The sequence below is a fragment of the Accipiter gentilis genome, chromosome 20 (genome assembly GCF_929443795.1).
Source record: "Accipiter gentilis chromosome 20, bAccGen1.1, whole genome shotgun sequence".
Classification (NCBI taxonomy): domain Eukaryota; kingdom Metazoa; phylum Chordata; class Aves; order Accipitriformes; family Accipitridae; genus Astur; species Astur gentilis.
The window spans coordinates 25,010,755-25,037,054 of NC_064899.1; the positions used below are offsets into that span (position 1 = coordinate 25,010,755).

At 41.9% G+C, this 26,300-nt stretch overlaps 1 protein-coding gene across 2 annotated transcripts in view; it reads right to left on the bottom strand.

Moving 5' to 3' along the window:
- SLC66A2 (solute carrier family 66 member 2) overlaps positions 1 to 26,300 on the bottom strand; it is a 67,984-nt gene that overhangs the window by 22,783 nt on the left and 18,901 nt on the right. For both annotated transcript variants that reach the window (XM_049824216.1, XM_049824215.1), the window contains one exon: positions 287 to 503. In XM_049824216.1, the coding sequence (XP_049680173.1) occupies positions 287 to 503 (217 nt within the window). The remainder of the gene's footprint in view (positions 1 to 286; positions 504 to 26,300) is intronic.

The following is a 26,300-nucleotide window of genomic DNA, read 5'->3' on the forward strand; positions in this document are numbered from 1 at the left end:
TAATGGCAACAGCAGTAGTTTTACGTGTTTATTACGCTAAAACGTGTTTCACCTTGGAACTGTCCGGCTGGACTTGGACAATGGGTCAAACTTCAGAGGTGTAACGCAGCTCCCACTGCCTTCAGCAGTGCTGCACCAGCTCCTACTGACAGAGAATCTACTCCAACAGCTGCTGTATTTTCAAGTAAAATTTAGAAAGATGACATTGCCCTCCCTAGAAGAGTATTCCCACACTACACAAAGATTTATCTACATGCAAGTGTTTTATGCAAGACAAACACCATACCTCATTCCTTCTGTAGACCTATTCTGGTAGTTACGGTAGAGCTGGGGAACACCTAACATCGCCTCGGTGAACACTGCAAGGAAGCCCAGCGTTTCCACAAAGAGAGATGAGTCAAGCCAGAGGTAAGTGATGTAACCGGTCACACCAGTGAAGGTCAGGACACACTGCACGTAGTCTGTAAACTTGCTCCAATGCCAAAAATAGTTCAAGTCAAAATCTGCAACAGAACAGGAATGGAAGAGGAATAAATAATGTTTTCCCAACCAGACTCAAAGTTAATCAGGGTGGAATTGAGAACTGGGAAGTGTGAGGCAGCCACTGTCAGTCTTCGGAGGTAGGGGGAAGTAGAAAGCAAGGGAAAGTATTAAAAAAATAAAACCAAACCAACCAACCACACAAACCCAAAAGAACAAACAAAAAACCCATCAAACTCAAAACCAACAAGAAAAATAAAAATTAGGAGTCTTGTTTTGGAAAACATTTTGGGGGGGTTATTCAATAAAGAAGGAATAAAACAAAAAACTTGCAAACTACCTTAAAGAGAAAGCATTGACCTTCAGGTATCAAACATGAAGAAGTCTGGATATAACTCTATCAGAGTTGGCATAGGAAGTGTTTCACAATACTAAGCACAGGCCCCCACAGGTGAAGGGTAAGCTGCCATGTGCAGCTGGTACAGCTTTACTGAGATAGGTGCAAGACCTTGACAAGAATCCCCGCTGGAACAAGGCCTCCCACAGATGTCACCACTTTTCACTCCAAGGGCAAAATGCACTTCGCTCTTGCCTTTGCCAGTACCAATGAGTGCAGGGCGCACAGCCATTTCTACATCCATCAGAACAAAACACTATACCACAAAACACAATATCCTCTCTTGAGAGAAGGACAGAAAGAACAAACCAACCATGGCATTTCCTTGGCACATTAACAGCATACCACTGGAAGATATGCATCTATCTTACTGATGAATAATAAAACCCCATTAACGTTGACTGTACAGCAAAATAACAACATAATTTTGAATAAGAACTCTGAAATAACTGTTCATTAGCAGGTGCTGTTCATGTCTCCCTTTCTTAAAAGCACTTGAAGTTAAAAATACTTACATCGGACCAACTGGATTCTGTTAATTATCAAGATGATGAACCATCGTCCTAACAGGGTTATTACAACCAGCCCAAATATGTGCAACACACTGGCACATCACTAGAAGGTTTCTGTGGCTGCCTCCTCAGCAGAAGTACAGAATGCTACAAAAAAGTCCTACTGTTAACTCAGGCAAGGAAGACATTGACCTCTGCTGACTAACACTAACAACAAATTAAGTGAAATGGGAATACAGACACTTAGCTGCCTAGTGATACATCTACATGTCAAATAACAGTTTCATTTTCTGCATCTTTTCACACTTTCATAGCATCGGTTTGGCCCTCAGACACTTTTATTAACTAGTCTCCCCTTTTTAGTACTTGGCAAACCCACGCCTCAAGACAACTGCATCCAGCTGAGTCATTTTTACTTTGCCACACAAAGAGGAAGGCAAAACTGGCCAGGAGCCATACCCAACCTGTAGCATTGTCGGCTGTCACCCAGAACTGCATTAAATAATCTGTGGCAAAGCCACTGTCAATATAATGTTGACCTTCAGTATTTTATGGCAGCGGCCCCTCAGCCTCAGAATTCAGGGACACGAGACTAAATAAAAGGTAGACCCAGTGCTGGCACAGCACACGCAGCATGTGAGCATCGGGCATTTCTGGAGCTTTGTGAAGGCTTTCTTTTTTGGAGGTGAAGGAAGAACAAAACAGAATGAGGCAGAAAAGGGAAGGCACAAGACAACCACAACCCAAGTCAGGAAAAACATTATCCATTTTAATTTATCTCTAGTGCATTTTCTGGAGAGGAGCAGAGGCAACAAGAATCTCTGACAAAGTAGAAGGAATAAGACACCCAAAATTCCCATTCCTTTCACTTTGCCTGATCTACTTCTAATTTTGCCAGCTTCATGAGCAACAGCAAGCAAATGGCCTGACCCAGCATAACAAATCTGACGCTACACAACTGTTAAATTTGCAAGAGATGCTCCCTGGGACAGATGCATTTAGGCTTACAATGGGAACAGAATAAAGTACAGCAGAAGAAAAGGGGATGAAGAGAAAAGTAAAGTTGGTGAGGTTTCAGGCCATTTAGAAAAGCAACCTCCATTCTGGAAAAGGAGAGCTACTGATGGCTTTTGAGTAAGACATAACTACTGCTTTTACCAGATTATTTCTTTAAACCTTCTGAGATGTTCTCACACAGACTTTAGTTTCTTCACAGACACCTAAAGCACTGGCTTTCAATCCTCAAAAAGGCAAGTGCTTCATTTTCATTCAGAGCTCTCACATTCAAGTATGCAGGGTGCAAAACTTGCATTTACTTTCCAGCAAGGGTCATTCAACTTTGATACAGTGTTCAACAGATACTGTCTCAGACCAATACCTGAAAACTAGCAACTGGTGGCAGCCGTAGGCAAGATCACATGAAGCACACTCTTCCAGGCAGTTCCAGTCCTAGAAGAGACCATCTTGGGCTCTCAAGATAGCTATATAGTCACTACAGCTCAAATCCTGGAATGAACAGCATTAGTTTGGATCTGGTTGCCGTGCTGCCTTGGGCATGCAAGACCCTTGGCCCCTCACTCATTAAACCCTCCCACCAGCTGTCAGGGCTATTCTGCATACAGTGTTTCTCCTCCTGCGTTCTCCACATGCTCAAGGATCCTTTTAAAATACCCATCCCTGTACACCAAATCCTTATTTCCCCAAGTTCATTTTCGTAACAGAAATGAAAGAACTAAATCTACATGGGGGTGCAGAAGTTTCAGAAGTTCATGGAACAAAAAAAGTCAACATTCACACAGCTACTCTAAGGCCAGCTACAAAACCCACAGACCCATGCAAACACTTAAACACGCAATTACCTCCTGCTATGCCAGCTTTTCATGTGCGTATTCAGTACTGCTGCACTGAACTCTATTTCCATTCATATAAGTATATCTAACGTCCCTGAACCTAGTATTAGGCAGCCAAGAAATCTGGTAATGATGATAATTTACTCATCACCTTTTGTCTGATAATCTTAAGTATTATTTCTATTATAATAACATGCACAGATGAGAAAACTATCGTGAAACAGGACTTAACTGAAGCAGGAGAGTTAATTACTAGCACAGGAAAGAGACTGAGATTCTCTTTTGCTCAAAACTATCACGATGCTATATAGTCTTCATTTCACTATACTAGGTTATGAGTAAGAAACTAGAACATTTCTGGTATAGATTTTGCTTGGTAATGTTTTCAAGAAAGAAAGAACAGAAAGACAGAAAGAATGAAAGGCAAGAAAGACAGACAAAATAAGATAAGACCAATCATAACCTTGGTAATAGCCTTACAGAAAAACAGCTGAACATTTTTAAAACAATCCAATAAGCAGAGCAATTAGCAATTGTGTAACAACTGTATTTTCCAAACCCAGATGTCTTTTTCAGGACACTACGCATCACCAAACTCTGTATTACCAACCACTTCCAGGAAGAAGTAAAAGAATGATTGAACTTTAAAAAAACAAAAAAAGAAGAAAAAAAAAGTAGAGAACAGTATACCTGACCTTTCATCCAGGTCGTAGTTTCTCTGGCCCTTACTTGAACTGCTAAACTGGTTTGCCACATGATTGCTTTTTTTCAACCAAGGCTGAAGCCAATCTTCTCTGACAAATGGTTTCAAAAATTCAGAGGGAAAAAAAAAAAAAAAAAAAAAAAAAAAAATCACATACCCATCACTTCAAGATTTGGGAATAAACTGTGACTCATTTTTCCAAGTGGCTCCTTTCTCAAGGGGGTCCAAACACATTAGTTCTGTAATAGAAGCTGTATACTTTCAAAGAAAAAAAATGTTGGTTGTGCTGAGTAGTGTGACAGATACATCAAAAAAAGGCTTTTAAATGCTTAAAAACAAAAGGGAATCGTCCCTTAAAAAAAAAAAAAAAAAGGAGTTTTGAAAAAAGAACAAAATCCACGTGTGTGTGCGCAGACCAGTCCCATTCCCCTCCATACAGAGCAATCTGCAGCAGAGGGGAGAGGTAGATACAGCCACAACTGTCCCAAGAAGATAGCCAGAGGACACCAATCAGTGCCCTGGGCCCTGTCATCTGAGGTGCAGAACTGAACAATGTCATAAATAATATTGCAAACATTATTCACATTTGAAGAAAATTATGAATAATAAGGACGATATTGGGATTTCTGCCCCGCCCCACACACCCCCACAAACATCATCCCTTTTCTTTAAAAGGACAAAACAAGAAATCCCACTGCACAACGATTTTTTTCTATCAAATGTCTTAAAATCTGTCCCACGTTAAATCTGGATGCATATCCTTCTAGTGCCTGAAATGGGAAGGCACTGCTTGCACGGCTGACTCCATTCACAAGCTCCCCATCCTGCCCAGAGAGAAATTCATGACACAAGTTTATAACCATACTCAGTTGATGCGGTTCAAATGGTAACTCCCAGTCACTAACGTCCTGGATTGATCCAAACTGGCATTACTGCAGTGAAAGGTACTATATCTTATTACACATGCCTGAGCTCTTTAATCCACTCAGTGAGTTGCATTTTAAACATGTTAATCCATTGATAGATGAGAGATTTATGTTGGAAAATCCTATTGATGCTGGGGGAAGGAGCAGCTCAGTAGGTTCTTTGTGCACTGACTGGAGAAAAGTCTACACAGCTTGAGGGTGAAGAAAGATGAGATTAAAAGACCTCCTCTGGGAAACATATTGCACGTCAGATACGAAAAATGTAAAGCAGGCAGAGACAGCATTGCAAATAACCATGGTTAGCACTAGTCAGGCCAAAATGCAAGTAGTAAATTCAAGATACTGGTGTGGGACAGATGCCAAGTGACACAATGAAGAGTCCACAGTATTAACTTTCACTTAAGGATGACACAGAGGTCCAAACAGATACATTATTTTTAGTCAAGAAGCATTTTATACCAAGTCAGCTACCATGCTAGTTCCTTTTGGGAAACTGAAGCAAAGACTTTGACATCCTAAAAATTATTTACTGTAGCTCTCAATTTCTCTTGCTCATTGCATCTTATTTTGTACTTTGACCTTTCTAATTCTGTACCTGCACCCTTGTGCTACATTCACTTGTACTTGCCTTAGCCATCTGACCTAGTTCCCACTTTTTGTCTGGCTCCTTCTTGCATCTGAGGTCAATGAAGAGCTTGCTATTTACATTCCGACTTTGCAAGGTGGGAGAGTTTGCATTCGAGACCTTTGTATAGCTTCATCAAGGAAATGAACTCTTTCCTTCTTATGAAGGCTACTGGTTTTATTTTACTGTGCTCCCTCCCGCTCATAAACACCATCAATTCATAGCCATTCACCCAAATTGCCTTCCATAATCAAACTCTTGACCTCCTGTACAAAACACACTGCCCACTACCTATTCTAAGAGCTTGCTGGACAGTCTCTACTCCTGAGTGCCTTTCTAAACAGATGCCTGGGTAGTTAATCCTCACCCCCCCCAGGGTTACAGCTAAGTCTTGTGCTTTGGGAGACTGCAGTGCTGTTCAGAGAACCTCCAATTTCCATCATCTAACTCTGGACCGCAGTGCCTGCCCACCTGACCTGACCGTTCTGTCACAGCCTACTTCTGCACACAATCAACGGAGTCCAGCCCCAGCAGTCAGACGTCCAACGCCTCCCTTAACACTGGAATCCAAAACCTGAGAGCTGTGAAAGAACCTTGTAATGGCAATTCAGCCAACCTGGAACAGTTACAAAATGCAGTCATGGCTGGGAATTACTTCAGGTTATTACCCATGGTCTGTTTATTATAAAATGTACACACAGTTTGAGGCTGCAGGAGCCGGAACCTACAACCCTCTGCCCTGCCTGTGGGTCTTAAACACCAGGCTATGGCACAGCAGGCTGCCCCTCACTTGCTCTTTTTCTTGTCTCAAGAAGCTTGTGGTCTCTGCTGTAAAAGAGGTTCAGCTCTGAGCAGCAGGCAGATACAATCCCCATCCTCACCCCATCCTGGCAACAAGGGCAACTCTTTGGACAGCCGGAAGATGCAGACTTGTATCCCCAGGCTCACAAAAGAAACTAACTCAGACCTCTCACACTTTGAGTGCTCTAAGCTACACACTGGTACCACACTCAGCAGTAGCATCTTAAAGTAAATAAATTTTGCCACATCCTCTGAAGGGGACTTGGGAGGCACCTGCCACAGGACGCGGGGCCAGGGCAGTGGATTCTGAAAAGGAGACTTTTACACTTGCAGTCCTCCAGCTGCAGCAAATCCTCAGGCATTTGCCTCAGGCCTTATCTGTCTCCCTGGCAATCCTGATTTCAGATGCCTCATCTCAAAACAGCAGCAGGATTACAGAGAAGCACGCTAGCTACCACTCCCCACCTTGCTCATTCCGAGCAGCTCCCAGCCAGCCGGCGGGTTTCGCCAGTCCTCTGTTCTGAAATCCCTGCGTACTCCACAGGGCACCCAGAAATAACTGGGGTGACAAGAGCAGGAAGGCTCTACGTGACCATTACTGGGCGATCTGTAACTTACTCTCTCATCAACTACATATCCAGCTAGGCACCTTCTTTTCTTCCAGAAAGAAGGAAGCAGCATTAGAGACAGGCAGTGAGAACTGATACATTTAGATTTTCTTTCTTCCTTTTTAAGAAGTGATAGAAGCCTGCAAAATGCTGTCTGAAGCCAGCATTTCTTTTACACTCACTGGGACTTAAAAGGGACTTGTTATGTTTCACTCATGGTACAAAAGGGAAGAAATGAGAGCTTAGCACCAAAACCTTCTGGCTCTGATCCAAACCACTCTTCTTTTGAAAAAAAAAAGAAAGGAATCCACCATCTTGCATAGTCTCTATAAAGATGCTAATATCACCATTCTCCTTCTCCATTCCCTCAGGGCTGTGACCTACGGATTTCTGTATCTCTGTGTACTTTCAAGTACCTGCACAACCCTGTCACCACAGTACCTGAACATCTCTCCATGTGCCTTTACCTTACAACATTCCCATCTACAGGCCATTGTCACGTGGCCTTCACACTGGGTAGTACCCAAACACTGTCACTTCTTCCTCTCTAGCATGTCTAAGATGGGAGTAAAATATGCCAGAGGGTCTTGAACCTTCTGAAAATATCACCCCAGCCTATACTAAACAAATCACTGTAATTTAATGAAATTCATTTTTGACATCCTTTGGCCTGTACAGTGCCTTTCCTTGGCCACATCTAAACTGATGTCAGAGTTTCAATAGAGCCAATCTTCTTAGTATTTGACTCTCCTTAAAGCCCCAGTTCAAAGTCCTTTAATTAACAAAAAGTAACCAGTAGATTTTCATGTGAGAGGGGAAAAATGGCAAATCTTAATTACAGAGAAAAAGGCTGAAAGCCTGACCCAAATAAACCTTGAAGATTCATACAAAGCTCAGTGGAAGTTTTCATACTTGGTGGAGGACTGTTAAAACACCTGAGATTAGAAGCTCAAGTCTGATAAAACCTCCTCTACATCAACATTATCCCTGTCTCCCTCAGTCATCTCCTGTAGCCTGAAGGCAAGAACTTGCCTTGGTTTTCTTTGCCTCATTGTATGTGATGACACCAGCTTCTAAAATCTCTTATACTAGGTCTCCGTTTTGTCACATCAGGTTCATGTTTTTCCTCACCATCAGGGTTATTACCCACTCTTCTTCATCCTTCTCAAAAAAATTATACATTAGTGGGCTGAAATTTTTCCAGCACTGTCTCCCGCTCTGGACTTCTCACTCATCTTCCATAGTGTTCCCCAGCACAACATACCTCTAAGCACCAGCAACTGCTCTGCCCTCCCCCTTCAGGTCCTATGAGGTCCACTCTACCTCCTCACCAAAGGGAATTAGTAATTGCAAGCTTAAGAGACACATGTTAGTTACAACTACTTTAAAAAAAAAAAAAAAAAAAAAAAATCACACACAAACACTTTGGTATATATAAAAACAGTCAAACAATCCACACTCTATTTCATAACACCCTGCCTTTCCCATTAATTTGCTACTTCCCTGATTTTATAGCCTTTGGCTTAAGGGAAATCTTTGAATACCACTTCGCACAGTGGTCTTGACCAGAGATAATTAGCAATAACAGCTATATTGACCATTTTGTGAACCTTAAAGAACAGCAATTAAACAGTTATACTTAGTCTGAAAGTTTTACCCCTGCTGCTAACACCACAGAGGACAAGTAAGAATGAAAACTAAACCAAAATATTCATACCCTGGGCACCTCCTGTACAGCTGACACCCTTTGCTCTGGTATCTGCTGTGTAATTTGCTTTGTACACAGCTTCAGTTTATGGTAGTCTCACAGTAAAGAGAAAAAAACATTTAAGAGAAAACTGCAGTTCTACAAACCCGCAAAATTAGGTTGACCTTTAACTCATCTTTGACGTTTTCCATTGTCTTACAAAAGGATGCAGAATTGTTTATATCACTTGCTCTGCAGTGTTACCAGCCCTGTCAAAATTTTAATTTGTGTGTGTGTTTACATATACACCTAAATATGCTTGCATACACATACATCCCCCTTCCTCACAGTGCAACTGCTGATGTTATAAGCATTAAAAAGAAAGGAAAATTATAAAAGCAAGCAGGGGAGAACAAAGTTTTTTCGTTCTATTACAGCGGAAGTTTTAGCAAGTATGGTATCTGTGAACAAGGCTCCAACTGTTGGGCTCAGAGACTGCTGGCGAATGCCAACTGAGCTGGGAAATCCACACGCAGCAGGACAGCTCAGCTCAGCCCAGCCGTCTCTGCACATTACCACAAAACGAGTGTAACCAATTCTGGGTGAGCCAGAAGCAAACTCCTTCCCTGCTTCCCCCCCCAAAAAAAGCCTGCAGAAGTATACTCCAGACTAGTCTCTTCCAAAGCAGGGACATTTCTTGGAGTTCTCCAGATGGCAGATGCTTTCAAGGCAATCTTGCACAGGGTACACTTGCAACCCCCTACTAACTTACCTCGTGCAGCACATGCCTTCCAAGTGCTGGTTTCTTCCCAAGTCCAGCTGAGAGAAAACACCAGGTCTGTACTCTTAGAGCAGGCCAGTAAGATTAGGAGAAGAAAAAAGACAGACAACCACTACCACAGATAGGTACCAATATTGCTACTAGGGCAAGGCACTTAGCTTAAGCCTAGATATACCTAAATCAACATAGTTATAGGACTGTATTTCCTCTGTGAAGATTCACCTCCTCAGTAACATCCCTACTGAAATGATGTTACTGTGTTACTGCTACTTTTGCCTGTTCAGCACACAAGAAGTCTCTGCTCTTTCTATTCCTATGCATTGACCATTGTTCTTAGTCACTGTCTTCCAAGATGACTGATGAAGGAGAACAGCCTAATAACTAGGCAGATCTTGGGGCTAGGAAAGCCACTGCAATGAGGTAACTGTGACCCAAAGGAATTAGTGCTACAGAAAATAAGATATGTATTTGAAAGGTGGAGTGAAAGCAACACCAACAGCTTCAGAAACCACATGAGACAGAGCGAGCATGGACTTCAGGAGGAAGTCCTCTTCTCAAGACACAGCACGGGAGTGAAATGGGAAGCCCAGGGAGCACCGCAGTAGTTTTTTGATGTCTCTGGGCAGCCAATGCTTCCAATACAAACACTCCCAATTCTGCTCACCTCCTATGCCAAGAGCGTCAAAAATCCCAAAGCAAGTCAAAATAAAGAAATAAATCCCCCAAGCCCTCACCTGCAAGCACAGTTCTGAAGTAAGCCCTTTGCTACCAACTGCGCTAATGATGGAGGCGGCAGATTAGAGCCAAGCTCACTCTTCTTTTGGCTAGATACGCCTTCCTATGCTAACTATAGAAAGAGACTTCTTTTTCTGACAGTAAGCTAAGCGGGGATGATGAGAATGTCACAGCAAGAAGAACGTGTAGTACCAAGTTACTATTTTTACAATCGTTTTAACAATATTTTACACTCTCCTCAGCATGGTGTATCTAAGCTATCACCCACAGCCCTACCAGGCAGTACACAAAGGCCTCCAAACAAAAGACTAAAAAGTCTTTGGAGTAAGTTAAGCACTGCAGAGCAGGCAGCCTTGGCTCCAAATTCTTGTAGTTGGAGTTACAAACTCTCTATGAAAACAGTTTAATTTATTTTGAATAGTACTGAAACTTATTCTTTAAAGTTTAAGCCTCAGAAGATACCAAGAATACTATAATATTAGAAACAATATGCACTTACCATACTCCTTCTCATTCAAAGACTGCAATTAAAGAGATGAATAAAAGTTCCTCTAAATATTACAAAACCAAGCTGTGCATTAGCCCAGATACAGGCTGCCCAAGATACTACCACACCAGGGATGGCAATGCTAAGTTGCATGTGTAACACAGCAAGTTACTCCCAGAAACTCTGGAAGTAACTCTCAGGTAATACTTCACCCTGCTTTTGAACTGTAGATCTCTGGGGAAAATGCTAAATAGCCAGTAAGTTGCCTAAAGATAAATGATCTCTCTCTTTTTCAGCCTTTCTGAGCTTGACACACCTGAGACCCTACCTCCTCTATTGTGAAGACGCCACAAAAAGAACACATGTATGGGGTTTTTTTTTTCAGATACTGAAATCAGGCATGCATACATGCATGTGTAAGTATATACACAACACAAAGTTAAACACTCTTCTTAAAAATATAAACTTCTCTCCTCATTTAGGATTGGGAGGGGTGGGGGGAGAGTTTAATCCTTGTTTCCTAGGTAACCCACCACCAGCCAAGACAAATTCTAGCCCCCAAACTGGCCCTATTAATTTAGCATCTGAACAGAATAATGCCTTGTACAGCTACTTCCTTTGCTAAAACAATGTTATGTGGCCTGCTAAACATCTCTTGGCAATTGCCTCAGTTAACCTCAGAATGACCCATTTTAGTACCGATAGTTTAACGTTTCAAAATCATCACAAGCTTGTAAGAAATTGTAGAAAGCTTTCTGCTCTTTTTTTCCATTGCCTCTCTCCTCTGCCCAGTCCCTGCTACACACATGAAAACATCAGATGTTTTCTTTAATGATCTGAAATGCATTACAAGGTTGCTAGTATCTCAAAATGACTGCACAATCTACTCCATTTCATAGGGCTTCCCTTCAAATATGTGTTGTAGTTGAGAATAATGGGGTAGGCTGGTGAACAAGCATCCCGTTTTGAAAAAAAGAAATTGGTATTTCTGGATTTTTGTTCCATGCTGGAACAAAAACAAGACTCTGGAAAATCTGGGGGAGGATGAAGAGAGGGGCAAACATACAGAAGGGATTTGGGAAATAAGTTCAAATTTTTAACATCTCGGATTTGAATTAAGGACCTTCTGCCTATGTTTTTCCATGTCCTAAGGGAGCACCCTGTCATGAGGCTATTGCCCAGTCAGGTCAGGAAGTGCCTCCTCTCAGCATAAATTCTGTCCTTTCCAGATGAACAATTTTGACCAAATTCACTGAAATAATTTATATGCGTGTTTGTGAAGATGTGACCATTCACCAGTGACAACCCTTACCCCCAACAATCAATTCACAAATTTCTGGCCAGTAGTAGCAGAAAAATCTCAACTTATAATATCTCATTTGCTACCATAAACATCATTTAAGCATACTGACATTTGTAAAGTTGACTATGGAAATTCATCCACTTAAAAAAAAAAAGTAGGTAAATGAAGCTGGGAATAATTTAAATCTCCATATGACTTTCTAGGGAAAGGGGAAAAAACGGACTTCTGGTAGCTGAAGGTTTTCCAGAACCTACATGCCCGCAGTGTTCTCTCACAACCTTTAAACCAAACTCCCTCTATTTACAACAGCAAGTTCTAAATTGCACAGATCTAAATTGCTGTATACAGTGACCAAACAGGAGGAATTTCCATACAAATTACGTCATTCCATTAACAGGAAGAATTCACAGGGAGGGAGACCAGTACAGAGTTTCACCTGAGTGCTCGTAGACCACCTTACCGATTACAGCACTTGTAACTGGAGAAGCCAAGCGAGACAGAGCTACCCTGAAACAGAACTTCCCCTTCAACTTCTCAGCTGTTTAGTTTGACCACAGATGAATCCCTGCTTTGACACGGGCAGTGGTTGTTATACAAGATGTACTTCTGAATACCAGTTTCTGAATACCTTGAGTCTGCAGTTTAATGCTCCGTAGTCAACATATCTTCACGATCTGGAAAGAAGGTAATGGTACTAGATTTAAGAAAATTGCTCTGTCTGTTGGTGGCGATACAGGAGTGCATTCACAAATTGTTCAGATTTCCCAGCACAAGTTTAAGCCCCTCTCGTTCCCCTCAAGGTACACCAGGACAACTGTTTAGCTCCCTGAAGCATTTCTCATTGAAGCCACAAAACGTGGGCTTTTCTTTTTCTAAGATTTTCCACACAAAAAAAGAACAAGCCTGCATTTTAAGCCAGATCTGTTCAGTTATTTGCTTCAAAACATAATCCCACAAACTGTTCTGTCAGTACAACTGAGGGGGCAAGAATGAGGGGGGGGGGGGGGGTAGAGAAAAAAAGATCAGGAATATCTTAGGCTGGCATTGCTGCCAAACATCCTGGCACCAAGCCACTGCTGGAGGCAAAAGACTTTGGCTGTTATGCCCCTTTATAAATATAATTAGTTTTAAAAAGGACAACAAAAAAACTCCACACAAAAAAAACCATGCAGAAGACAGGGCACTGGCAGCGTTCATCAGTGAGATGACTTTGCCACCACAGGGTACAGTCTTTTTGTTCCTGGGTGAGCGATACAGAGACTTGCCTTCCACTGCTGTGTCCCTTGCACATCAGGAGTGCAGGGGTGAACTATAAATAACGAGCTGCTGAATAGTCCTATCTACAAATTCCTCATTAAATTTCTATGTTCTTCTGTGAAGAAACAGTAAAGTTCTTCAAAGACTGAGCAGTTCTTTGGCATCTACTGTACACAGAAATTTAACGGGGAACTTGTGGATAAGACTATTTTAAACCATTTCAATACTAAGTTTGCTCTATTTCCTCAGTGCAGTTACTTGTTCTTGTACTACAACCTACTCCCAACAGGGGGTGAAGAAAGGCACGAGGGAGTAAATAGCACCTCTGAAGACACAGTACAAAATGTAAAGCAAAAGACATCTTCTGAAATAACTGCTCCTGATTTTTACATGCCAAGGGGTGCAAAGACAAGAAAGGGAAGCAGTATAAAACCTTAATATAAGCATGGAGTCATTTCAAGTGTTTAGTGGTTTGTATAAATGGACAAAAAAAATGGGGGCGAGAGAAAACAGAGCATTTCAGGACCAGCAACCGTTTCTTTTCAAAGGCTACACAAACTGGAGATAAAAAGGGGGAAAAAAAATACCTAGCAACAACTGCACAGTTTGTGACATTTACAAAGCAGCCTACTAAAAAGTCACTTCAAGTAAGGAGCGGATGGCAAAATTTTTATTATCACGAATATAAAGATAGACTTCAAATTTTAAAGATTAGCTATGCACATACACACACAAAAAAAATGCAGTGAGCTTGCAAAGGCTACTGAAGTGTGTATAAAAACCAAAGCAGTCTATGTATTTCAGAAACAGCAGTATTGGCCCTGATTTTGATGGGAAAAAAAATCCTGAAACTCATAGACCTTGAGCTAAGAAACAGTGATGTTCTGAATACTTAGAATGTTGCATCTACCAAGTTCTCATCAGGCTTTTGAGTTGCAATGAGTAATAGTAAAAAAGTCAGCTTTAAGCAGCTATTAAAAATAAAAAATGTTTCCCTGAAATACTGAGGATCTGTCTTCCTTACACTAGTTTCTGTGTCTCCATGGAATCGTCCAGGATGAACAAGACCCGTTTTTTTAAATGTACAATGCGAGTAAAAATAAATCTGCCAGAACTGAATTCTGGGGTTTGGATTTTTTCCCCTACCCATGGGAGGGAACATAGGATCCCCATGCAGTAGATGTAATGCATACTGATCATAGAGCAAAGAGAAAGTAGGACACATAATAAATGCATATAAAAGGAGATGTTCATAACTCCAGGAATAGTGGTGATATAGTTCCCTCCACAAGGAGGGAAACATGCTGATTACTAGCAATCAGAGTGTCTGGAGGGAGACTGCGTACACCCTGACCCTCACCATAAATTCACGATTCACCAAAAAATTACACCTTTTCTGCTGTGGATTCAAGAGGATGCAGGAAGAACCTTCTCATGAACAACTAAGTTACAACCCTTCTTCCCCAGCCTCGCTCAGTATTATGTCATCTCCTCATGTAGATGGAGACCGCATATAATTCTTTTAGTAACAAGGTAAAATTTTGAAGTTAAAAAGATTTACTCTGAAAAATAAAACAAATTAATATTTAAAAATGTGATTATGCACACTAATGAGGCCCATGTTTGCCAATCTATTAATTTCATTTAAATCACTGAGCATCTACTTCATAGCTTTAACAAGTCAAATACTAAGTCTAAAGAATTACTGCCTGATGCACGGGAACCAGAGCTTAGAAAGCTTTGTCTGCTTCTGCAAGAACAATTTTTTACTTTTTCAGTTTAGCTTAATAAAAATATCTCATTTATTCAAACAATAAGAACCTGGTTGGGAGCTGAGTAGCACCTGCTTTGTTCTGTGTCTTTGAATAGTGACTGAGAGTATAAAAGGATGAGATGACCAGATAAAAAAAGGAATAAATTAATTTTACTAAAAATCTACCTTAAAATACCTGTTTTATTCGGCTTTTTTAAAAAGCATGCTTCCCAAAATGGACCTTCAGTATAAACACTGCAGTTTATTTGCATTTTTTAAATTTAAATAAGTTATTCCACATTTTTATTTGAAATCAATTTTCAACCACAACGGCTTGATGTAAGTTATAAGTAAAAGTAATATAATACATGAACATTTAATGTATTTTTAACATGATAAAAAAATGGATCACATACTATGCTGTACTTTACTACAAAAATGTATAGGTATTACATTTCCTTCATCAGCAACAGAACCTATTTTAGCATAATGACTATATTGCCACACACATCACCGTGTGAACCAAGCTTACTTTAGTAAATGAAAGATACAAAATAAATTATTCCCATAATTTTTGCTTGATAATTTAAATCATGATTTGCAAAGGCAGCTTCAAACCCAACCACCCTCACAAAGACAGAGAAAAAAAAATCTTTTACCATGTAAGACTTCCTCATCACAGCTTCAATAAACTGGAGTCTTTGGAATTCAAAGCGAGATGGCTTGAGCCTTAAAGCAGGAACAACTGTGGGACAAGACTCTGGGGTGAATTCAGGAACTGATACGGCTTGCAAAAAAATCCTTCCACCTTAATCCTGTCTCTCCCTTGACACAATGTCCTGTACAACCTCCAGCAGTGCAGGCTGTGATCTGGAACGTAGCTGTAAGCCAGCGCTGCTGAACACTCTGCATTGTCACACCACTAAATGTCTAAATAATTGGTCCCAATATCTAATGTAATCACCTCTTCTGAAATAATCTATTTAGGGTGCATGCAATAGTAAAAAGCATCAAGCTGGGGGGGGAGAGGGAGGTGATGTAATGCCTATCTTTGAAAGTTGACTACCATGTCTCAGTGAAGATGAGAGAGAGTATGGTCACAAGAAAAAGATACTTACAACATGGAGTTCAGAAGGAACAAATCTCTTGTATTGTCAAAAGTAGAGCAGGAGTGTTCAGTTATTAACTCCTATACATAGGCCAAGTCTCTGCTACTGCAGCATTCCCATCAAACAGCCTCCACACTAAATGCCAAGGTCTATGCTGTTTTCCGTAACAATGCCCATCTCCCCAACACGCTGGAACGGAACCAATGAATAATTCATAAACAAATTTCTTCAGCATTTGTAAGTCGTTCTTTGGGCACCTGTTAACTGCCAAACATCAGAAGTGACAATTTGGCATTCACACCAGAGAGCTGTTTGGTTTGGGTTTTGTTCTTCAGCATGCCTTGGGCCTGCAGGTTCATAAAAAATGACTCAAAAAAATAAACATAAAGGCAACTGTGAACCTACTGTCACTAAAGAAAATTAGTAAGCAACACTTAGGAAGGCAGAGGGAAGCTTTCCATGATGCAGTGCTGCTCTCGGCACCACAGAGAGCAGTATCCATCCCACCAGAGTCCAATCCGCTAGCCTGAGCTAGGGATTCAGGCCCTTTGCCATCAATCCACGGAGAGAGACTGGCCTGCCTTCGGCTTCTGTGGACGACTTAGGGAGTCAAGGTTAGAACCACACAGCAGACCTTTTTCTTTTAGGGGAAACACTGAGATTTCAGACGTTTCTCCGTTCCAAGTCAGGAGGAATCATACTCTTTCAGGAGGACTCACACTCTTTCAGATATGCACATTCAAAGACAGGGAACCCTAAGCAGCCCAAGGACTAGCGTGCTTGCCTCAGGCTCCCACCGGGGCCCCTCTCTCCTGCCTGGAGCCTGGCTTCCCGAGGGACCATCAGAGCAGCTTTGCTCAGACTGACACACAGAACCTCTACCTCAGTCTCTCCTGTCCCACGTGAGTGCCATGATACTGGCTTATAGCCCAACTGGATTGTTTCAGCTCCAGTCTTTAAAAAGGCTAGAAACATTCCGGGGCAGAGGCAGACACAAACTAAACAGGGGTGAGGGCAAATCAGAGCCGACCGTACGCATCCTTTTAGACAGCAACAGGGGACCACAAACAAACAGGAAAGCAGGAGCACCTAAGCCCCCTGCCCTGATTCATCCTTGCTTGGCACTCCCACGGGATACAGATACAGAGCACCGAGGTTCCACTGCTCAGTTTTCCTGCTTCAGAGCCGGGACATATAATGGAATTTCCTGCGTTGTCTCCCAAAAGCAAACAACCCACAGAGACTGGCTAACTGGAGTGTAGCAAAGCTCTTTCTTCTTTCTCACTTGAAACATCCACTTCGGGCTTGAAAACCCTTTTCCAACAAATGTTCTTTGGTGCATCGCTGCTTGCAAAGTGGGAGTGTGCAGTGGGGGGAAGGTGGGAATCTTTCAGTAAAATAAAGCTATCGCTAATTGTTTTCAGTCAAGGATGGTCAGTGTGGTGCATTACAGGTTAAAAGCATGGTATTTGCATCTAAATAGAAAAGGTTTTATTTTGTTTTCCCTTGATACAGCAATGAAAACGGCAAAACACTGATGCTTCAGCAGTAAGTGCCTTTCAATATCCAGCATAAAGAAATGTCTTGTTAACATATCATTATTTATAAATAAGAGCTTCAGAAACGTAGATTTATTAAATATATTCCCTATTTCTAGCTCAGTAGAAACAAGTAACTTCATATTCCCAGTGCACTTTAAATAAAAGAAGGCTAATAAAGCGTATAGGACATAAAATGCAGTGAAAAAATAAATGAGGCTGAGTGCAACAATCAGGTTGTACCTTGAGCATCGCCTCCACATACAGTTCCATTGAGCACGGTATGTCAGCTCAGACACCCTACTGTCACACCAGCCCCTTGTAACACCATTTTAATTGGGACCGAGCAAGAGCTGCCACCCAGCTCAGCACTTCAAAGTACTAGACTTTGGGTCACCTCATTGTCCATTCCTCCACTCCATACACTGCAGTGGGTATGGTTATCTCAGTGGGCTCATTTCTAACAGGCCAAGACAAATTGTAGACAGAAGCAAAAGCCCTAAGCGAATTATGCCCGCAGGGCCTCAAAATACAAAACAAGCAGCTTTCCAGAGTGACAGGATGTGTGTCTTTCACATGGAGCCCATGTGCAAGCTATGCCCCCACCTCCTGTACAGGACAGAGTTATCTCTTGATGTGCTGACTCCAATGATGCGTTCACGGGTTAAACTGTTGATTCTACATCACTTACATAAAGGCAAAGATAACATTCTTTAAAAACACATGAAATCTACAAAACATGGATGTGCCAGGATCTATAACAAGATCCTAAAAATGTGCTGCAGCCAGAACTGTTTTTCCCTAGCAAGCTGTCTAGACAATCCACTACGTCTGAGCAGGCAGTGCTGGGCAACAGCACTTCTTTAAGCACACACCGTGTCATCCGGCATTACAAATCACTTACAAAAGTGAGCTATCAATGCATATGTACTAACAAATAAAAGCACCTCAGCTTGAAAGTTTATTCTGAAGTCTGTGGGGAGTTGAATTACCCTTTAAATGTTTCACTACTTATACCTTTTGCATTGAACTGGCAATTTAGCCATCATCTAGAAAATCATTGTTTCTCTTCTCACTTGTTTGGCTTAAAGAAACTGAAAGATATCAGACAAGCAGCTAAGCAGGATATCACAATGAAAGCCAGACAACTAATTCTCACCATGGCTTCAAAGTTACCTATTGCCTTCTTGCATTAATAATGCTTTATTGAGCTTTCACTGGTAAGGTCTGCCCCCTACAGCTCCTGAGCCCTACTAGCAAAGTTGAAGGAGCGAAGCAGATCCCACAGAACAGGAAAGTAGTAGTTTGGGAGCATCTAAATTAATGGAGTTGTGGCACACAGACAGGAAGCATCTGAGGGTGTTGAGGGTGCGGGCTGACATCTTTGCAAGGCTGCTCTATCACCTCTGAAAGGTCATGGTGATTGGGAGAAGCTCCCGATCACTGCAGGCAGGGAAAGAAAAAAAAAAAGAAAAAAAAAAAAAAATCACACCTACCTTCAAGAAGGAGGATCCAGGGAACTACAGGCCAGTCAGCCTAACCTCATCCCTGAGATGGTTATGGAAGAAGTCCACTAGGAACAGCCAGCATGGATTTACCAAGGGCAAACTGCACCTGACCAACCTGATGGCTTTCTATTATGAGATGACTGCCTTTAGGGACAAGAGGAGACCAGTGGATACTGTTTACAGAGCCTTTAGCAAGGCTGTAGACAGTGTCCTACAGTATCCTTGGTAGCAAAAATATCAACTGGCAAGTGGACAATAAAACGGGTAGAAAATTGGCTGGATCATCAGGCTCAAAGAATTTTTCCTCTCAAAGGAAATACATACAATTTATGGCCAGTTTACAAAGCAGCTCACAGTGATCAATACTAGGGTCAACACTCTTTAACATCTTTTATTAACAACCTGGATGATGGTAAATTCATGAATGATACCAAATTAGAGTGAGCGCATGATAGACTGAGGGACAGCACTGCTATTCAGAGGGATTTTAGGCTGGAAATATGGGCTGATGGGAATACCATGAAGTTCAGGGCTATCGCTCAGTGGGAAGGAGTAACCACACACCACAGTACAGGTGCAGGGGGCTGACTGATGAGAAAGCAGCTTTGTAGACTAGTGGAGGGTAGCCTGGCAAACAATTTGAGTACGAATCAGTGGTGTGTCCTCGTGGCAAAGGCAGCTAGCCGATTACTTACTGGGCTGTACAGCTGAGCAAGTATGTGGCCAGCAGACAGAGCAAAGTGTTTATTCCTCTCTATTCAATACCCTCAAGACTGTACCTGGAGTAACGTGTTCAGTTTTGGGCTCCCAAGTACGAGAAATAAATTGATCTACTGGAATGAGCCCAGTGGTGGGCCACCAAGATGATTAAAGGGCTGAGGTACATGGTGTACATGAAGAGGCTAAGAGAACCAAGTTTGTTAAGCTTTAAGAAAAGAAAGTTTCTTGCTGCCTACAGCTATCTAAGGGGAGAGTGTAAAGAAGATGGAGGCAAGCTCTTCATGAAGGCACATGGTGACAGGACAGGAGGTAACAGACAAGAGTTACAAGGAAAATTCCAATTAGATGGAAGAAAAACTTTGTCATCGTGAAGATGGTCAGACACTGGCACAAGTGCACGACAGGTTGTGGAATGTCCATCTTTGGAGATACTCACAACTTACCTGGACAAGGCCCTGAGCAACCTCACCTAACTGGACCTGCTTCAAGCAGGGAACTGGCCCAAATAACCTCAGAGGTCCCTTCCAAGCCAAATTATTCTGTGACCTTGTTTAAAGAACAAATCTAACCATTTGGATCTAGATGTGACCAAGTATACAATGGCATGTGATGTGCTCAAGAAGTAGGCAACTGCAAAATCTTCTCACAGCTACCAAACTGAAGCAGCAGCTTTGCCACGTACGTGTTCCCTGATCTGCAGGATGGGCAGACAAATCAGTTGTATTTGAACATTTAGATGTTTTATCGCGATGTTATTAAAGCACCTAATTGTTCTGGCTCCCACCACGAAGGAAAAGGTTTTTTGCAAAAAAAACAGTTTCTACAGTTAAACCCACCCCCCCACCCCTGAAAGCAAGATCAGACTCCTCTTCCAGGTTCCAGTTGAGTGCCTCAGCAGGCAAGATTTGGAAACCCAAGAGCACCCTCATGTGGCTAGGTGTTGCTATGAGCTCTCCCTCCTCCAGTTACATTACATGTAGCACAAGCAAAATTCACATTTTATTCACAGGTTAATTTCCCCACCACACCAGCAACTAGAAGCGGTACCTGCACCAGAAGTAATATTTCTGCTGCTGCCCAGTTCTTCCAACAGACCCCGTTCAAGTCGTCTTCTTTCCACAAGACTGGGTGACAGCCGTGCAGGGACTGTCGAAGGGCTGAGCAGGGGCACCAGCAGTCAGAGCCAGCGAGAACCCCGGGCAGCCCGCTCCAGAAACACAGCGCTGAGCCTGGCCTCCTGTGATACCTCTTGGTATTACTGCTCACGCCAAGCTGGAGACTCAACTTTACCACCTCTCTCTTTTCTCCCAGTGTTAAAGGACAGTTTTCCCTCAATTTAAGATTAAAACTAGAATTTCCTGGTAGCAGATAAGGATTTTTTCTTTTCCCTGCCCACATTTTTTTAAAAACAAAACAAAACAAAACAAAAAAAAAAAAAAAAAAACAGAGAGGCTGAGAAAACAGTTGCACTCCTTCTTCCCAGATCCCCCAACCACTGCAGTGTGCACTTCATGCTGCATGGCAAAGGAAAGGTCTCCCCACCGCACAAGCCTCGCTCGCTCCGCCTGACCTGCGTCCGTGCCCTGCTCGTCCCATTCCCTTTCTCCTTGTAGCAAGTAGGCTTTCAGAATAGGCATGGGCCCTTCACACGCTACATTCAACCTGGCAGATCATTTTAAACTATAAACACAAGCACTGTAAACTGCATTAGAAGTAAATAAAAAGAATGGCCTGCTTCCATTTTCATGTCGAAGTCATTCAAATGCAGCAGCAAGGCTGGTGCAAAAGGAGTGGTCCGAAAGCCGATAACTCAGGTCTGAACATACTGTTCTACCACCAATGTCTCACTGAAACCATTCTGACCCAGAAGAGATTTTACAAATCTCTGACTGGCTGTTTTCCCTACTGCCTGTAAGCTGAAAATCTAAAGGTGGCTAAATAATAATTTTCAAATGTGGTAGCTCCAAAAACATAACCGTCCTCCAGGTTCCCTGCCCTGATCACTAGTGAACACATGTAACAACTTCTTCTCAACTCCCTGTTTTAGAGATAGAGAAGACGTGTATTGTTTGATTAGCACCAATGACAGAAGCCAAATGAATTAACGTGTGATGCAAAACATTACAACACCTGAGAAAACTAAGAACATAGTCTATTTCTGATTATTGTAGAAATACTCTTCATTAGCTAACATATATATATATCCTATGCTGAAATGGACAAGTGAGTAAAAGGAACAAAAGGACTGTATTTTCAAATTGCATGTGGTGGTCTCACCGTAAACCATAAGCAGAATATCTTATGTACAATCCCACAGTAGCTTGGATTGGAATAGCTCTCTGCAGGTCATCTAGCCCAGTCTCCTATTCAAAGCTAACCTGTTAAAATTCAAAGACAAACAAACAAACAAAATTTCACTCTACTAAGTGGTACTTTGGACCCTTCAGATCAAGAATGGGTAGATTTTTAAATTATGATGATGAACCAGCTTGACTATAAGTTACTGTGTGCACTACAATAATATATAAGCAAAATGTTATTGCCCACATTATGCATGAGATAAGGATAATCCCTTCAGCCCTTAAGGCTTTGGAGATTTCAACTTAAGAACCAAAAGAATTTGTGGGTGGCAGCTCCAGTTTCTCAAGTCTTTCGAAAACACACTTTTTACAATGACCCTTCCAATACAGCCCTCAAAGTCCAGGAATGCTACTTATACTTACCACTGAATGCAAAATATTTCATGCAGTGTATCAAATTGACATGTGGCTAATATGAAACAAGCACTATACACAAACTCCCACATACAAACTCAAAAGAGAGAAACATTACCGGCCAGGTAAGTTTTTCACTGTCAAAGATGCCATCTCTAATCTCTGAGTGGAAGCCTCAAGGAAGAAATTTTTTTCTCTCAAGTTGCCAAATGACAAGCCTAGAAACTAAAATTAATCAATGATCATCAAAAATTATAGAGATCTAGAACTGTTGGCTTCATTGCATGCCAGAAGTATTTCCTGAAATGCAACTCACCCATCCACATTCCATGGTGGGTGTTCATCCCATTCTGTCCCACAGGGGACAATGACCTGACAGGTGGCAACTATTCTTCTCACTTAACTGGTCTAACTGTTAACAAGTGGAACTTGGAGAAAAGTAGCTTCCAAACTGAATGGAGCTTGAAGCGCACTGCTTCCAGATCTGCACAAGAGCTTGCACAGCTGAAAACATTTTTTCCCCCCAAGTAGTCTGTTAAAGGACATTACATCTCTGCCTACCAATCTTAGTCTCATCTTAAAAGAAGGTAAAATATGTAAATTCCAATCCAAAGCCTGAAATCAGCAGGAACCTGGTCAACCATCATTGTGCTAACCAAAATTCTGAAAATAGGATTAAGTGCTACCACCCAAACAAGACCCCTCTCCTCCCTGAATTACGCTACCTACACAAAGAAAACAGCAGGTCAGCAGTCAAGACAGCTGTTTACCTGGCAGATACATGTCATTCCACTTTCAGATGATAGTCAGACCCAGTAAGAATTCAGCATGAACTGTGCTAAGAACCAAGACTGCAACTTGAAAAGAAGGACCCATGCGCTAGCATGAAGTAACAGGCTCTCCATAGATCACACATACTAATAAACCAGAAAGCAGGATTAAGACATGAGTCCTTAGCATTTCTCAGTCTCTGGAAAGAACCAGCCTTTTTTTTTTTTTTTTTTTTTTTTTTAATATAAACCACATTCCATCACCTTACCTTTCTCCAAGAAGAAACTCAAGACAAAACATTTGAGGCAAGAATGCCCAGACATCTAAAAACTGACTACTCAGTGTAACATTGGTATTTAATCAGTCCAGACAAATGGCGTTTATGCAGATGTTCATTGTGGGAAAATAACAGAAGATTGGCGAGGAGGACTGTAAATACGCTGAACTGACTTGCAGCTGGGGTGTCAAAAAACGCATCTATCATAGTACTCACTGTTTCATCTTGTGTGTTTGACAAGTAGAACATCTGTGTTTAGATAACATAGGCCTGTGATAGACTTAGAGGCACCCTATCAAACGTGCTTGAGATTCCTGCCCTGCTGTGGGACAGATCAAAGCACAAATTACGCCTGCCCAAATCCCTAAAATACAGGCACAAACAGCAGGTTCGGCAATCCTCTAGCACGGACCAAGCTCCATGGTGCCTGCATCCCTGCTTGTGTGCCTCTGCCTGGGTGCTGCTTCGGGGATCCCCCAGTTAGCAAGGTAACGAAAATAAATTTACTCTTTGGATTTCATCCGTGGTTTTGTGGTTGTTCCTGTGTCCTGCCTGTGCTGGCTCACACATTCATCAAGTGACCACAAGTGTAAGCAGCATGCTCAGGAGGAGGAAGGGGGGATGTTTGGAGCTACAGAGTTTGTCTTCCCAAGTAACTTTACATGTGCTGGAGCCCTGCTGTCCTGGAGATGGCTGAACACGGGCCTGCCCAGGGGAAGTGGGGAATTCATTCCTTGCTTTGCTTTGCTTGTGTGTGCAGCTTTTGCTTTACCTATTAAAGTGTCTTTATCTCAACGCACGAGTTTTCTCACTTTTACCCTTCTGATTCTCTCCCCCATCCCACCAGGGTGTGCGGGACTTCGCTGCCTATCAGGGTAAACTCACAACACAGGGACAGCGTGTTATTCCCCGTGGCTTTACTACAACTACTCACGTTACATCCGTAGTTCATGAATGGAGCAGCAAGACTTTGAAGCTGTTGCCTCATACTTTATGTATCGCTTCTGCAGGTAATGTCAGTCTCTTCCCCTTCTATTGCTGAGCTCATTCATGTCTCCCATGAAAAGAAACAGCTGGTGATCACCGTTACTCTCATGCCTCTCACCACTTGTCTCTCCTGTATAAACCTGCTACATGCCATGCATTCCCAGAGCGACCTGCCCACCTGGATCCCTCACCACAGCATCTGTAAGCCTGTGGACAAATTTCACAAGTGTCCCTCTCCCCTCCTTGCTCCACCACACAGCCAGGTGGCCCAGTTGCCTCCGGCATAGGGAAATCGGGGAATAAAAGAAAAGCCAGCACTGCACTGTGGCCAGGAATGTGCTTTCACATAGAGCTGTGTGTTCCACCCTGTAACAAGCACACAGGGCATGCAGCAGACATACTGGCCTCATCCCACCACCTCACTGCGGGGGGGTGCATGTTTCTGGGTCCCTCATGTTAGGGAAACTGCAAACCACCAGAGGCAGGGTTCATGGTTGCACAGAGGCTTCAAGAATCATAAACTATTATTTGGGTCCCTCCCTTCCCAGCTGTCTTTTCTAAAAGGAAAATGTCTCTCTGGAATATAGAATTTAAGTAAACTTATTCCTTCCTTTTATAACATCTGAATAATACTAGATAAGGCTGCAAAAAGGTATGCCCTCCTACTGAGTAACTTCTAACACTTTTCAACAGGACAGAAAAGGTCACAGTACAACTTTTCATTCGAGGCCCATTAGCCCGAGGAGCTGAAGAAAGATTTACACTAAATGGAACTTTGAAGCTTGAAAAGAGTATCTACTGAAACATAACACTAGCCCCAGAAAACAGACTGACCCAAATCCATTTTTTTCAAGTTTTCTGAAAGAAAAGTATTTTAGTATTGGTTTTGCAATGGTTCAAGAAACATAAATTCCCCATGAAAATAAAAGAACAACCTTTTTAATGAAACTACTCCCCTCTCTGTCTGCATCTGTAGTTAAAAAAAAAGTTATCCATTCAGTATGCAAAAGATTTGTAAGTTTCATTATAAAAAATTAATAGTGTTCTATTTGGACTGAATTATTCTAAAATGCCTGAATAGTAACTCCGACCTCCCACACAGACCCATGCCTGGATAGACAAATTATTTTCCAGACTTCTGTTTCTTTCATCTGCAACATCAGTTACGAAGAAACCAAAATTATATATTAAAAACCCCAAAGATTCTACAGTTTTCAACTTACGTATTTATTTATAACAAATTGAGAATTGCCACTTCATCCTTTGAATCTCTATTTCTTATTTCCTTTTGTGTCATGAAAAGGTCTAAATATTGATGCAGAGAAAGACGAGGGGAAATAACTGTTTCCACCATCCAAAGAACTACAACTGCTGATGCAGCCAGGTGCCATTTCCTCACACAAAGTGGACCTGAATTCCTCAACAACTAGAACTCCATTAATTAAAAAAAAAATAAAATAATATCCTTTTGGCATCCTGGTTTCACAGAGACACCGTTATAACCCCCTCTCCTCAATATTCTCCCCAAAAGATCAACAAAAGCACTCTGAAAGTTGTCTGTTAACAAGGATGCATATAAACCTGAAGAGAAGGGATCTAAACCCCTTCACACCCGTGCGCAGTCTTGCACAGACAGAAGTGGTGGCAGCTGAAACCCAGCAACAACTGTGCTTTTATGTATTTAACTGCACAGCAGCTGTACAGAGAATTCAACTACTAGAGAGCACAGTGCACGGTGTAAAAGTCACATACTTTCAATGAAACCAAAGTG